Raw genomic sequence first — 14,604 nt, 5'->3', positions numbered from 1 at the left:
CTCACAGCAACTCCGATGTCTTTGCAGGCAAAGTCTCCTGCAGGACGGGTTTTCATTCAGTATCTTTCAGAAAGTTACTTTCACCCAGATTCTATCAACAATCAGTCGATTTTTTTGTTCAGCACCTGCCTACAGCATGCCTGACGATAGCCCTTTGCTTGTGGGTGCTACATTTGCTACATAACTTTATAAATAAAAGCAAGCACAGGTTTGTAAAAACAATGGGAGACATGGTACTTCATCTTCACACTCCTAGCTATCAAAGGAGAGTAACAAAGAAGTTAAATAAACATAAGAACTGCCCAGACTGGGTCAGACCAACAGTCTAACCAGCCCAGTATCTGTCTGCTGACAGTGGCCAATGCCAGATGCCCCAGAGGGAGGGAACACAACAGATAATCCTCATATGATCTCTCCCGTCACCCACCTCCATAGAAACAGAGGCTAGGGACACCATTCCTACCCATCCTAGCTAATAGCCATTGATGGACCTAACTCCCATGAATTTATCTAGTTCTTTTTTGAACCCTGTTAAAGTCCTGGTCTTTACAATATCCTCTGGCAAGGAGTTCCACAGGTTGACTGTGTGCTATGTGAAGGAAAACTTCATTTGGTTTGTTTTAAACCTGCTGCCTATTTATTTAATTTGGTGACCCCTAGTTCTTATATTGTGGGAATAAGTAAATAACTTTTCCTTATTCACTTTTTCCACACCAGTCATGATTTTATAGATCTCTATCATGATGGCACTTTTTTGGTTCTCTTACTGTGTTTTTTAATTTGGGGTATACATTTAAGTTGAGCCTTTATTATGGTGTCTTTGAAAAGTTTCTGTACAGCTTGCAGAGTTTTTACTTTTGTCACTTTACCTTTTAATTTCTGTTTAACTAACTATGCCTTGTTTTTGTGTAGTTCCCCTTTCTGAAATTAAATGCCACAGTGTTGGGCTGCTGAGGGGTTTTTCCACCACAGGGATGTTACATTTTATTGCATTATGGTCACTATTTCCAAGTAGTCCAGTTATATTTACCTTTTGAACCAGATCCTGCGCTCTACTTAGGGCTAAATCAAGAATAGCCTCTCCCCTTGTGGGTTCCAGAACCAGCTGCTCCAAGAAGCAGCTATTTAAGGTATCAAGAAATTTTGTCTCAGCATCCCGTCCTGAGGTGACGTGTCCCCAGTCAGTATGGGGATACTTGAAATCCCCCACTATTATTGAGGTTTTTTTAATTTGATACCCTCTCTAATCTCCCTTAGCATTTCATAGTCACTATCACTGTCCTGATCAGGTGGTGGATAATAGATCCCTACTGCTATATACTTATTATTGGAGCATGGAATTACTACCCATAGAGATTCTATGGAATGTTTTGGCTCATTTAAGATTTTTACATCATTTGATTCTACATTTTCTTTCACGTATAGTGCCACTCCCCCACCAGCATGACCTGTTCTATCCTTCAGATATATTTTGTACCCCGGTATGACTGTGTCCCATTGATTGTCCTCATGTTTCTGTGATGCCTATTATATCAATATCCTCCCTTAAAACTAGGCACTCTAGTTCACCCATTTTATTATTTAGACTTCTAGCATTTGTGTATAAATAAATGTTACTTCATAGGCATAATTGTGATATAAATATATATGCAGGGCTATTGAAAACTATGTTGGTTATTGGGATTTAAAGAACTGAAAGCCAAATCCCCAGCTGGTGTAAATCAACACTGATCCATAGACATCAGTGGAATAAACCTGATTTATATCTATTGCGGTTTGGATCTGGAGACTGGTTTATTTCCTTACCTGTGAAAAATCACTAATCCAAAGTTGAACAAGATGTCACAGCATGTCGTAACCAAAGGTGTGATTTGCAGGAGTGCTCTGAGAAGCGGATGTTCGGTGGGACATTCCCATCTTCTCCGTTCATCTACTACTATGATGATCAGTACAACATCAAGAGGAGAGCTCAGCGGGCCAAGAGGAAAGTTGAAGGTGGGTGTATTTTGTGAAATGCTTCCACTGGACACCATGTTTTTACAGTGGTCTTTCTTCAGGGCATATTGGGATACTTACTCCGCTTTGTTAGGCATTTTGTAATCTTGGGTTTCTCCCTATTGTAGAGGATACCAATGGGGATTCTCTCAACCAGGAAGCAGGGCAAGATTAATGATCTGGTAACCTCAGTCTGCTTCTGAAATATATTGTTCCAAAACCTTGGAAAGAACTCTAGGGAGAAAAATTGTTCTCCTTGGCCTCTGAGGACGGGACAAGAAGCAATGGGCTTAAACTGCAGCAAGGGAGGTTTAGGTTGGACATTAGGAAGAACTTCCTAATGGTCAGGGTAGTTAAAAACTGGAATAAATTTCCTAGGGGGGTTATGGAATCTCCATCTCTGGAGATATTTCAGAGCAGGTTAGACAGACATCTATCAGGGATGGTCTAGACAGTATTTGGTCCTGCCATGAGGGCAGGGGACAGGACTCGATGACCTCTCGAGATCCCTTCCAGTTCTAGTGTTCTGTGATTGTATGAAGTACTTTAACCCCAGATCTCACTGGCCATAAAATGGTTATAAAGTGAGGAGGGGTAGGGATGTAAGTGACTAATCGACTATCCGATAAGCAGAAGCTTATTGGATAGTCAGTCAGTCCTTTGACTAGTCACTTGTCCCCCAAGGTGGGGGAGTAGGAGCCAGTGCTGGGGGGAGCCTGCTTAAAAGCCAGTTCTCTGCTGGGGACAGGAGAGTAGCAAGACCGGGCACGAGCCGGGAATCCCCGTCCCAGGATACTGTACCTCTGCTTTGTAAACGCATTAAGAGCCTACCAGCTCTTAATACATCTAAAAATCAGAGCCGTGCTGCGGTTCCCAGCTTATCCATCAACTAGTCGATTGGTTGATTAAACTAAATTTAACATCCCCAATGGGAAGAGTGTTCTCTGAATTGTAAATTATGTTTTTAAAAATGGGTCACCAAAAACAATTACAATGAAAAAATACCCCCTTTCTATGAGGCGGCCCCATGTGGTGGAAGGCACTACTCGATACGAGTGAAGCTAGCAGGGTCTGATCCTTATTCTGCCCAGAGCTCTGAAGACCCATCCACAGAATAGGGATAGCCCCTTCGCAGCTAGCACAGTTTTGGAGTGCACAGCCGTGGGGCTTAGGCATCTCAGAGGTAAGCTGGCACTGTGTGACTTTCCAGTGCCAGACTGGCTGGATGACTCTTCCATCCGGCGCACAGGAGGCAGTCGTTTGCAGATTTGGTCTGACCTCACTGGGAGAATGCGTGGGGGAAGCCCCATCACCACTTTTCTGGCTGCAACTGCACTTTAAAATGACATGCTGACAGACTTCTGGCGTACCCAGCATTTGCCAAAATGTCTGAGTTATATCACGGTCCTCGGATTTTCACATACCGGTGGTGGTCCAGCGCCACAAACTGTTCAGAGCTGTGGTCCGCAGGCGCTATGGTTCTGGCCTGCGAGTGAGTATTAAAAGAAACTGTTCTGTTTTACAGAACTTCAAGAAGCCGGCCTTTTGCCAGGGCAGTTCAAGAGACTGCGCAAGGAAGAAGAACACAGGGGGCAGTGCCATAAGAAAAAGAAAAACCATTGGAAAGAGCTTGTCAAGAGTCCTAAAGAAGAAAAGCCCCAGAAACACGCCAGTAAGAAGTCCTGGGCAGACCAACACAGGGAGAAGAAACACAAGAAAGAGGTCCAAAGGAATACCGACCAGGAGCAGGACTTTCCTCGGGGGGGCAGAACACACTCTCCCAAGGGCAGCAAAACATCCAGCAAAAAGCATCCCAGCTCTGCCTTTTCTCCACATGGCAGGAGAACAAAAAATGGCCAGGAGCTGCTGGATGCAGCTAAGAAGAAGAAGAAAAAGCGAAGGCCGAGAAACAAGAGAGACAGCAGCCCCACCATTGATAAGAGTTTATTTCTTATAAAACAGAGGAAAAAGAAATCGAAACAGGAATCCAGCTGCTAATCGGTTAACAGAAAGCTGCGGTGGGAGGGAGCGAGGTTGGCACTGTTTTCCCCGGGTATTTTCGGACCCTGTGCTGAGATGTAGAATTTGAATCCACCTTTGCCTACAGGCGTGGATGCATAAAGCCAAGAAGACAATTAATACTGAGCTTGTCTCTTAGCTTCTTAAAGAGAGTATTTGCCTCGCTTCGTGTTGTTCATTGGGTAGGAAATTCTTAATGTACTCCAGTAAAACCACACTGTATTTTTCTGCAGTCCCTCTTTTGCTGTAAGTTGTTGAAAGGTTGGGGGCTTTTTGCTTTTGTTTAGCGTTTTTGTTCATTTGGACGAATGAGGGGAAAGGTCCACAGTGGAGCGTATTGGCCTTTTCTTCCTTCAAGCGATTCCTTTTAAGCACATGTGATTCCCATGCAGCCTGACTTTAAAGAAAGGCTTTCACACTGGGGAGACCTGGAGGCGGGGCAGGGAAGGGGAAAGGAAACAGCAACACAAAACCCAATCTTTCTGGTGAAGCATTTTCTGTGAAATTGTTTTATTGTACATAGGACATGACAGATTTCTGCCCTGGAAACTCATGTGATGTCACAAATTCTTCAGTAGCACAGCACTGCAAGTTTAGTCTCAGGAGCAGGTGAACGACAAGGAAGCAGATCCTCGAATGAATAACATATCTTTACTAACTGGTAAGCAAGAGAAATCCATTTGAAAAAATGTAACAGTTGGGTCGACATCTTGCATGAAATACACCATAGTTTTCCATGGGGTGGAAATCCTGCTTTTTAAAAGATAAAATTATATAGCAAGCTACAGAATACCACCAATTTACCTGCTTCCAGAAATATAATGCTGATGTTTAATGACTTAATGGGTTTTTTTTTAAAGAAACAAAGTATTTTTTTTGTACTCAAAGATTTAAAATCTTTGTAAGGATAAATACTTTCTCAACGGAGCCAAGCAAATAAAGTTTGAAGTGGGGACACATGAAAAGATGCGTAGGTTATATGTTTTCTTTTGAGGTGGAAAACAATACACAAAGCATGCCGGCAGAAATACTCAGTGCCTTGTCCGGAGATGGCCTCGGACCCTGCACTAGTGGAAGGACAGGGTCTCTGTGCAATCTTCATCTGGGCCAAGGGTACTGCAGACCTGAGTTTGATCCATCTCCATTTTATCCTGTGGACCCAAGTGCACATCAGGATGTCATCCCTCCCACCTGCTGTTTTTTTCTTCTTCTAAAGAGCTGTCAGCCCTCACTCCAGAGATCCTGGGACTGGAAAACATGCGTATCCCAGGAGAGGGCGGTGTCTCAAGGTCACGTTGATACGCATTGGTGAAGCAGCATGAGCAAGCCTACAGTGTGTGAATAAACAAAGGGCTTTAGTGCAGTGTGGGGTGCAGGGGTGGGCAGGAGGGTCAGAGTCTGGGCTAGTAATGGGGACAGTTGTCCCAAGAGTGGGAGGGGGAAGAGAGGGTTCAGTTCTTCATTTCTTGCAGCTGCTACCCAGCAGAGGCTGCGGGGCTGGAGCTGGGCAGAACAGAGCGGCATGTATCTGCAGGAGCGGAAGGGGTCTGCTGGGGAGGTGCTGGCAGGAGGGAAGTGTCTGCTTACACGCTGGCTGCTCTCTGAAGTCCGCCACGCAGGTCTGTGAAAGCACACAGGGCGTGGCGTGCATTCCCCCTGCGTGCAACCCAAGAACCAGGGCTCAGCCAATGACACGAACAGGCAGCAGCTCTAAAACAAACGGAAGACGTATTTTGTGCCGTGCCCCGCACAGGTGCTGTTATATCAGCGCAAAGGGCACGGTGTATTCTCACAGGACAGCCCGGCACAGTGTAAATCCGCACGGTGTATTCTCACAGGACAGCCCGGCACAGTGTAAATCCGCATGGTGTATTCTCACAGGACAGCCCGGCACAGTGTAAATCCACACGGTGTATTCTCACAGGACAGCCCGGCACAGTGTAAATCCGCACGGTGTATTCTCACAGGACAGCCCGGCACAGTGTAAATCCGCACGGTGTATTCTCACAGGACAGCCCGGCACAGTGTAAATCCGCACGGTGTATTCTCACAGGACAGCCCGGCACAGTGTAAATCCGCACGGTGTATTCTCACAGGACAGCCCGGCACAGTGTAAATCCGCACGGTGTATTCTCACAGGACAGCCCGGCACAGTGTAAATCCGCACGGTGTATTCTCACAGGACAGCCCGGCACAGTGTAAATCCGCACGGTGTATTCCTACAGGGCATCCTGGCAGCCACCCTGTGCACTGTGTTGTTACCTAGAATCATGAACAACCGAATTGAATTAGCCGAGCATGGGCAGCAGCAGGTGGCGCTTGTCCTGTTCTTTGGGCCAGTGGGGAAGGGTGCAGCTTGTGCTGTACCAGTGGGTTACCTTACCTAGAGCTGTGCTCCAGATGGGGGCCATTCCCCAGCATCGTTTCTGCTGGGGGCCAGGAATAGAACTTAGCCCCTCTGAGTGCAGAGCCAGCCCTGAGCCACGCTGCCCCTCCGAAAGGAGAGGCCAGACCGGTGTGCTTGGCTGGGCTGAGACACGCAGAGGAAGGCCTGGGCAAGAGGGGAGTGGTTGTGTTGCCACAGGGCTGGCTTAGAGCAGGCCCTTTGGAGACAGGCTTAGCCTGAACAAGTGGGGATCTCTTCCAACCCTAATCTATGATTCTAAGCTGCCCTTCCTCCCTTCCGACACACTCCCCAGCTCTCTGGCAGCTCCCTCCTCGGCAGCGCAAATGCAGGGCTACGTTCCAGGTTCTTGTCAGCAAGCCATCGCCTCTTGCAATGATCTGAGTGCACAGTGTTGCTGGGCTTTGCCAGGCCCCACACCTCTGGTCTCGGTAGGTTCTCCTTGGCGCTCTCTCCAGATCAGGCACTGTCATGCCGATCCATCTGCCTGAGCGCTCTTCCCCCTCCTTCCCACGGAAGAAAACACGTCTCAGTCTCGGCTTGGTGTCATTCACGCTAGTGTAGAAATTGCACATCCCGCAATATTAGGCTTCCTCTGTGGTTTTGTCAGCTGCCTGGGCCGACAGTGCGTGGTCGTGCTCCCGCTGTCAGCCCCGCACGTTAACGACTGTGCTGTCGCTGCAACAACCTGTCTGGTTGTCAAAAAAATGAACAGGCAAAACCTAGTTGTTGAGTGGTCATGTTGTTCCAGCAACTTTTTCTTCGACAGGTCTTCCCTTCCTTTTCCTAGTCGCTGCAGTTAGTAAAGATCCATTATTACTTCTCTGTGATTTTCCACGTCTTGCCCACAACTCAGCCCCGACTCTGACAGTCATCCTCCAATTCAGCTAGGGCCCCAGCTGTCCTGTTTGCAGAAGCATTTGTTTTCTTCTGCACATACTAGTGCAATTTGTCAAGCTCTCGCTGCTCCAGTCGTTCATCCCACAGGCAGAGTTCACACAAGACTTGATCCAAAGCCCACTGAAATCAATGGAGGGATTTTGGTGGACTTGAGATCGGGCATAAAATGCCTGGTTCTCCTGGGAGGCCTAATTGCAGAGAAAGCTTGAAGTGCTACGTCAGAATGAACACATCTTTTTTGACAAACTAGGAAAGCTCTTGTGATTTTTTTTTTGTAATGTCTGACGGCTTGGCCCAGATGACTGAAGGATGGTTTCCCAATGGGGACCTTCATGCAGGTTTGCTGTGTGATCACGTCTATCTGCATAACATTCATTTTTGTTAAAAAAACCCCTCATTTCTAGCTATAAATTAGCCATGAAAGTTGCCTGGGTGACGATGCAGCTCGGTGGGCTGTTACCACTTGAAATCTCATTGAGTGTACTTTCTAAAACAAAGTTAATGAGGACTAACGACACTGTGCAGGGCCAGTCTCCAACATTACAACTCCCTAATCGCTCCGAGAATGTGGCAGCACTCGCCTAAAAATCCGTTTTTATCCTGTTGTTCGGGGCTTAAACAGAGCATAAGCTTCAGGAACTGGTATATGGAAAATTTGCCACTGACTGAGCAGCCTAGATACATCTCGCTCTTCCTCCTCCACTCAACTTGTGTCTTAAGAGGTTCTTTTGAACTCTTGGTGGATTTTCTATGCCCAGTGGTTTTTCATTTTGCCTTTTAATTTTGACTTTAATGACTTATTTTTAACAAAAGAACAAAGTAACCACAGAGCTTTAAAATAATAATAATAAAAATCCTCACATACACATTGGGTTGTTTAAATTTTAAATTAGCTTCAGGAAAATTCTGCTGTAATTAAACTTAGAAAATTCTACCTAAACTACATATTGCGTACAGATTAGTCAGCCACTTCGTATCCATCTGGTTAGGTCGCTGATCTGAAATCTGGCAATTATCATGTATGTAGAAAGTATGCGGGTACTATGGAATGGGAGAATTTAGACTAATGTATAACTTGTACCTAGTCACGCAGATAAAGGTCTCTTGGCATCAGAGGATAATGCCTCCAGAATGAATCCAATTCTGTTTTCAGCAGTTACTGTAAAAAGAGAAGCAAAGAGATAGAAGTTGTTGGCTTGTCTCCAACTTTGTCACGTATTCTAGGGATTTGCTGTGCAAATGCTTTTGCAACAGTACCGATTTGGCTTTTATAAAAATCGTATTTTATCTTTGTGTGTTAACAGTACACTGTAGCATTCAAAACAAGTCAGCAGAGTAAGGACAAAAAAAGAATTCCTTAAACCAATCAATGCATAAGAACGGCCTGACTGGGTCAGACCAATGGTCCGTCCAGCCCAGCGGCCATTGCCGGGTGCCCCAGAGGGAATGAACAGAGCAGGGAATCATCTAGTGATCCATCCCAGGTCACCCCTTCCAGCTTCTGACAAATAGGCAGACTGTTTTGGGGAGAAACATAGTACGTATGGCAGCTCCAAAAGGTTACTCAAACTGCTAATAGGATTTTTATATCATTCAAACATTTCTTTGGCGTTATCAGGGGCGGCTCGTGGCTATAGGCCGACTTGGCTGTCGCCTAGGGCGCTGCTGCACGATGATGACGTCACGGGGTGCCCGGGGTACCGGATGATAATGTCACCCCATTGACGGCCGTGCAGGCGGGGGCACCAATCACGCATTTTGCCTGGGGCGCCAACTGCCGCAGCCCGCCTCAGGCCGCTCCTAGGCGTTATGCTTTTCCTCGTTTAGGGATAGTAGACTAGAGTTCTTGAGCAATGACGAGGAGTCCTGTAGCACTTTAGAGACCAATGAAAATATATAGGGTCATGAACTTCATGGGTAAGATCACTTCAAGAGATGAGTTGGAGGGGAAATAACAGCAAAAGCAGTTACCTGTCAATTGCAGGACTCATGTTAATGAGGCTAAATAAGTGGGCTGGAAGTGTCCCCATGCATAGCTTTTGATGTGTGAAAGTGCAGATGTCAATGGCAGGGGAAATTGGCTTTGTAATATGCCAACCAGTTAATGTCTGAATTCAAGCCCAGGGTAACAGTGTCAAATTTGTAGATGAATTTCAGTTCTGGAGTCTCTGTAATTGGCTGATAAAATTCCTTTGTAGAAGAACAGCTACCTTTAAATCCATGGTTGAGTGACCAGACAGATAAAATGTTCCCTCACAGGTTTCTGTGTGTTATCATTTCTGATGTCTGATTTGTGTCCATTTATCCTTTGTCGTAGAGACTGCCCAGTTTGGCCGATATCCCTGGCAGAGGGGCATTGCCGACACTTGATGGCATAGATCACATTAGAGGACCTGCAGTTGTAGACTTCTCGGGAGAAAGTTCTCTGTCTGAGAAAGAGAGGAGTGGTGCGGAAATCTACTCCATAACATTTGTAAATATTTTAAAGTGGATAAGCTATGTCAGAGTTTCACCTTTTCCAAATTATCCTGCTTTCAGCATTTGTCTCGTCTTGTCAGTGATTGCTACAGTATGTCACATAGTTGTAACAATTCCAGTAACGGTCCTTTGGATTTCAGTACTACAGCCGGAATTCACCCTTGACACAAGCAGTCCAGGGCTCCTGGTGCAATTCTGTGATCTACCTGTATGCACTACAGCCGATGGGCTCAGAAGAGGTAGTTAAATGAATGTGATATACTCACTTTCAAATGGTGAGGTTTCATTGCTATGATCTAGCAGTCACTCAGCCAGTACAAATGGGGAGCTTTTGTATTCATTCTCTTCATTTTTCTGACCACAAAATGCCAGCCACATTACCGAATGCTGCCTTGGGTTCTGTGTCCTAGAACTGTCTCCTGGCCATTCTAACAGCCGTGCTGCGTCAGTGTATCTGTGGTTGGGTGTCAGATCCCACACCCTGCCTTTGCAGAAGCAAATATAAAGCATAGAATCCTAGGGCTGGAAGAGACCGCAGGAGTCATCAAGCCCAGCCCCCTGCCCAGAGCAGGAACAACCTCAACTCAATCATCCCAGCCAGGGCTTGGTCAAGCCGGGACTTAAACACCTCTAGGGATGGAGATTCCACCCATCCCTAGGGGACCCCTCCCAGGGCTTCCCCACCCTCCCGGAGGCAGATGAAAATGGAGTATGGCCCAGGGAAACAGGAGTGGGTCTGAGGCAGCCGCTGCCGCCTGGGCACGAGGAGCACGGCGCTGAAGACCTGACACGCTCACGGAACTTTTGTGTGTTAGATTCTCGGTGGTGCCGGAAAGGGCGAGACCTGGAAATGGCCTGTCTGAGGGGTAGCGCTGTGAGAGGGGCTGTTGACAGGAAGTACCAGAATCCAAGAGGCTGCTGAACTATACCTAGCCAGGAAGGGGGCCCCACCTGGTGAGTGACCCCTGCACAGTCTTGTTAACTGGGAGGGGATGGGAATAGCCTACACCACTGGGCTAAGAAGGAGGCCAGAGGACTGAGTTAGTCCAGACCTCCATGCAAGGAATCTGGGGTCACTCGGCATCACATTTAATTAGGTCCATGGTGCTGCCGGGCATGGGAGAAGGATCGCATCTGCCTTGAGCTGTATGGACTCTGCGTCCACGTTGGTGCTTTTTCTGCTGCGTCTGATCCGCCTGAGGTGTGGCGTGTTCTTTGCTCCACATGTCTCTGGCAAGGAGATGGACCTGTTCCGCCAGTCAGCGGCACTCTCCCTCTTCCAATCAAGAATCAGCTGTTGCGTGCCTCAGCTGCTCGGCCCCTTGTGCAAAGGAAATCCAGTGGCCAACATGGCTGGCTAGTGGAAGAGCAGAGGTGCCGCTGTAGAAGGAAAGTCGGGGCGAAGATGCGTCAGTTGTGCATCTCCGTTACAGGCGGCGATCGTCGGGACATGCAAACTGGGAGAAGCCGTGCCCCTAAAAGCCAGTCGCAGCGGCAGCACGCAGATTTAAAGGCAGCAAAAGCAAACCTGGCAGAGCAACGTTAGCCTTCCAGGCCACTGGAGCCAAATTTAAGGTCACCGTGGATTTGGAATCATAGGCTTCTGCTTTGCCATCCAACGTGGCATCGATACCCTGCACAGCCATGGACTCTGAGCCAAAGGCCGTACGTCGATTGTGAGGGGACAAGCTGGCTTCGGCGCTCAGCTCATTGGGTTTCTATTAAACACACCTAAGAGCAGAGAGAGACAGTTGCAAAGCCCGGCAGCAGCCAGCCACGGCCCCCACCCCCGTGCCGGCACATAGCACTCACGCACCTTCTCCCCCAGCTAAGCGTCCTTTCCAACAGTGAGAGCCGCGAGGGAGCCCGGGCTGCCTGGCAGGCCGTAATTGGGCTGCTTTGCATTGCAAAATGATTATTAGCACCTCAGTTCATTATCAGAGCAAATTGAATTTTCCCATGTAGAGGAGCCGGTTATATTTATAAAGGCTATATTGTTGATATAGGCAGGAAAAATTAATTCATGACAAATGTGAGGAAAATTAATAGTCTTTAACCAGGACAATATTTGACTGTGTCTAATTGTCCTTTGCCATGTAAAGCATGCTATCTCCTCCAGCGCGCTGACGGAGAGTCTCACGAAGGGCTTTGGCGTTTACTCTGAAGAGACGGTATTGAAACCATTAGAACAATGGAAATTAACTGTGTGCCAGTCTGGCAAACGTGCCCAGAGCAAAAGTTGCAGAAAGTCAGCGGCCGTCCCGGGTGTATTTGTGGGCAAACACGTCAGCAGAGCCGCTGTGTACTTTTCAGGGTGGCGCCGCGAAGCCAAACCCACTCAGGCAGGGGAGGAAAAGAGAAACCGCCAGGGAGCTGATGGTCACGGCATGTAAATGGCTCCAAGCTACTGGCCCCTGGAGCAGCTCCCCTGCAGGTGGCAGAGAAAGCGATTTCAGCCACCCTGATGGAAGCCGCCTTCTCGCCTCAGAGTGCTGACGGGCACTAACCCGGACCAGCAGCCACGGCAGGGCCCTGGCTCCTCTCGGCTCGGCAGGACTTAGCCTCAGCACCTCGGGGCTTGCTCCACCGCTGATTAAAGTACATGATTTCCTTGAGCCCTGGCACCCAATTGTTGGGGTTCCAGCATCTCTTGCATTGCAGATTAAGCTCCGAGCCAGCCATCTCCTGGCCCCCTCCCCATGCTAGTGCAGCAGGAGAGGACGCCCTAGCTCTGCCCCCTGGAACATGGTTGCTCACAAAGCCACCCGGCCCTGGGGGCTGCCGTTTTCAGAGCTCGCCCCGGATGTGGCCAGATGCCTCCCCTCCCCTCTTGCTGGACACGTGGGCGCAGCTGCCTGGCAGGGGAATGCTAGGTCGAGCCGGGAGTAAACTGCATCAGAGGGACTCAGGCTGGAACATGGGGCAAGGCTGACAAACGTTGGCAGTGATGATGGCACGGCGCCGGCCCGCTCCATGCCAGCCAGCCCCCAGCTCCCGGCCCTCTGCTGTGCGCTCAGGCCGTGGAACCCCGGTGGGGCACGGAACAGCTGCAGAATCTCCCCACTAGTGCACTGGTAGTGGGGGCAGGGCTCGTGGGAGAGATTGTGTAGCTGTTCCCGGCCACTCCGTGGGGGAGCGGGCGTGTCCGGGGTATCCCAGCTCGCCAGCAATGGAACGGGGCCGCTCAGTGTGACTGCTCTAGCTCACCGGGGACCTGATCCCTAGCCAGGCCGGGGTGTAGGAAATCTGACCTGTAAGGAAAGGAAGGGGAGGCCTGGCTTTGCCGTGTTAGAGTTCAGACCCAATAAGTCTTCAGAGCTGTGTTAGAAAGGGGACACTGAGCGACTGGTCTCTGTGACCCCGGGCGGAAGGGCAGGACGTGGTGGGCTTTGCTCGCCGCAGGGCAGATTCAAGCTGGATATCAGGACCATCCCGCTCTGCAGCAGGCTTCCGAAGGAGGCTGCGCTGGAGATTTGTAGGAATACGCTGGGCAAACCCCTCTCGGGGTGGTCCTACCTTAGTGGAGGGGCTGGCCTGGATGCCCTAAAGTCCCTGAGTAGCGCTAGGTTGTTATCATTCCACGGCGCCTCTGCTCCCCCGCCCACCCTTGCAATAGGCGCCACACTGGATCCAGGCCACTGGCCCTCCCTTTCACGCTCTCTGAGGTTGTCCTGCCCGGGCTCTGGAGGGAAAAGTGTTTTTCAGACTCGGTGGCGGAACAGGGCCTTGAGCCTGCAGCTTTCCGCATCGGAAACCCCAGCCGGGGTTCTCTCCCCTACCTCCTTTCCGAGGGCTCTATGGACCATCTAGAATTAGACAGCAAATGTCGTCCGATGGGTTCTACCAACCCCACAGGCCTCTGGAGCTTGACTTTTGCTAGCGCGAAACTCCTCGCAACAGCAGGCGCGCCACGTGTGTCTGCCGCCTCGCTAATGAGCGTGCTTGCTCCGTTCGAGTGCACAATTCTTTCCAGCGCTTCCGCTAACATCCTCGCTTTGGCGCAGCGCTCTTCTCCGGTCGCCCTGTGAAAGGCCTCGTCCTCGTCAGTCTTAGAGAGCGCCCTTTATCTCCACCGCGACATGGAGCCGAAACATCCCCCTGGAGCCCCCGGACACGGATCTGAAATGCTCCCTTCCTCCTACGCAGCCAGGCAACTTGAAGTTAATTTGCATTGGATAATTATTTTCAATTAAGTGATAACAATCCTGTTCCGTACAGAAATAATCTTGTCCAAAGGCCAAACAGTTTATCCCGCCTAGGAAACAAGGCGACGGCTGTGACATGACAGAACAGCCAAGCTGCAGTGTTGGGGAGCGAGAGGCCATGCTCGGGGAGGGCTACCGGGAAGCCCAGCGGCTAATCTAGCTCTTCTCCACCCGCCAGTGCAGCCAGCACTTGGTAGCACTCTTGATCCGCGGCGCCGCCCCTGTGCATACGGGGCGGGTTTGTTCACAGGGCTTCCCCATACCACACGCAGCGGTGTAGAGAAGGCCTGAGGAGAGCGTGTGGGCGGAGGCGTGCATTCGTCTCCCAGAGAACCTCCGTGTCCCAGGATAACCGACCTGAGCAGTGTAACGGGAGTCGTCAAACGTGAAAAACACTCGTTCACGTACAGGACTGGCTTCCTAAGGAAGCTACTCGCTCCTGCCTCCCAGGAAGGCCCACTGAAACCAACATGGAACATCAAAGAACAAAGGCTTTGCTGATGTTCCTTCCTCCCTCCCTGCGCCCCAGGATGAGGAGAGAGGTGTATGGACGCCCGAGCCTTGCCCATGTGCTTCAACTCTGGGGGGAAGGCAGTACAAATC

The 14,604-nt window shown here is 49.4% G+C and overlaps 1 protein-coding gene across 2 annotated transcripts in view; it reads left to right on the top strand.

The window, feature by feature from the left end:
• Window positions 1–12,624, top strand: part of ZCCHC7 (zinc finger CCHC-type containing 7) — a 152,685-nt gene extending 140,061 nt beyond the window's left edge. For both annotated transcript variants that reach the window (XM_075931250.2, XM_075931249.2), the window contains exons 8-9: window positions 1,878–1,995; window positions 3,521–12,624. In XM_075931250.2, coding sequence (XP_075787365.2) covers window positions 1,878–1,995; window positions 3,521–3,993 — 591 coding nt within the window. In that variant the 3' untranslated portion in view covers window positions 3,994–12,624. The remainder of the gene's footprint in view (window positions 1–1,877; window positions 1,996–3,520) is intronic.
• The last annotated feature ends 1,980 nt before the right edge of the window (window positions 12,625–14,604 follow it).

The sequence above is a fragment of the Pelodiscus sinensis genome, chromosome 6 (genome assembly GCF_052426305.1).
Source record: "Pelodiscus sinensis isolate ZL-2025 chromosome 6, ASM5242630v1, whole genome shotgun sequence".
NCBI classification, from domain to species: Eukaryota; Metazoa; Chordata; order Testudines; family Trionychidae; genus Pelodiscus; species Pelodiscus sinensis.
This window is presented reverse-complemented; position numbering and strand designations above follow the sequence as displayed.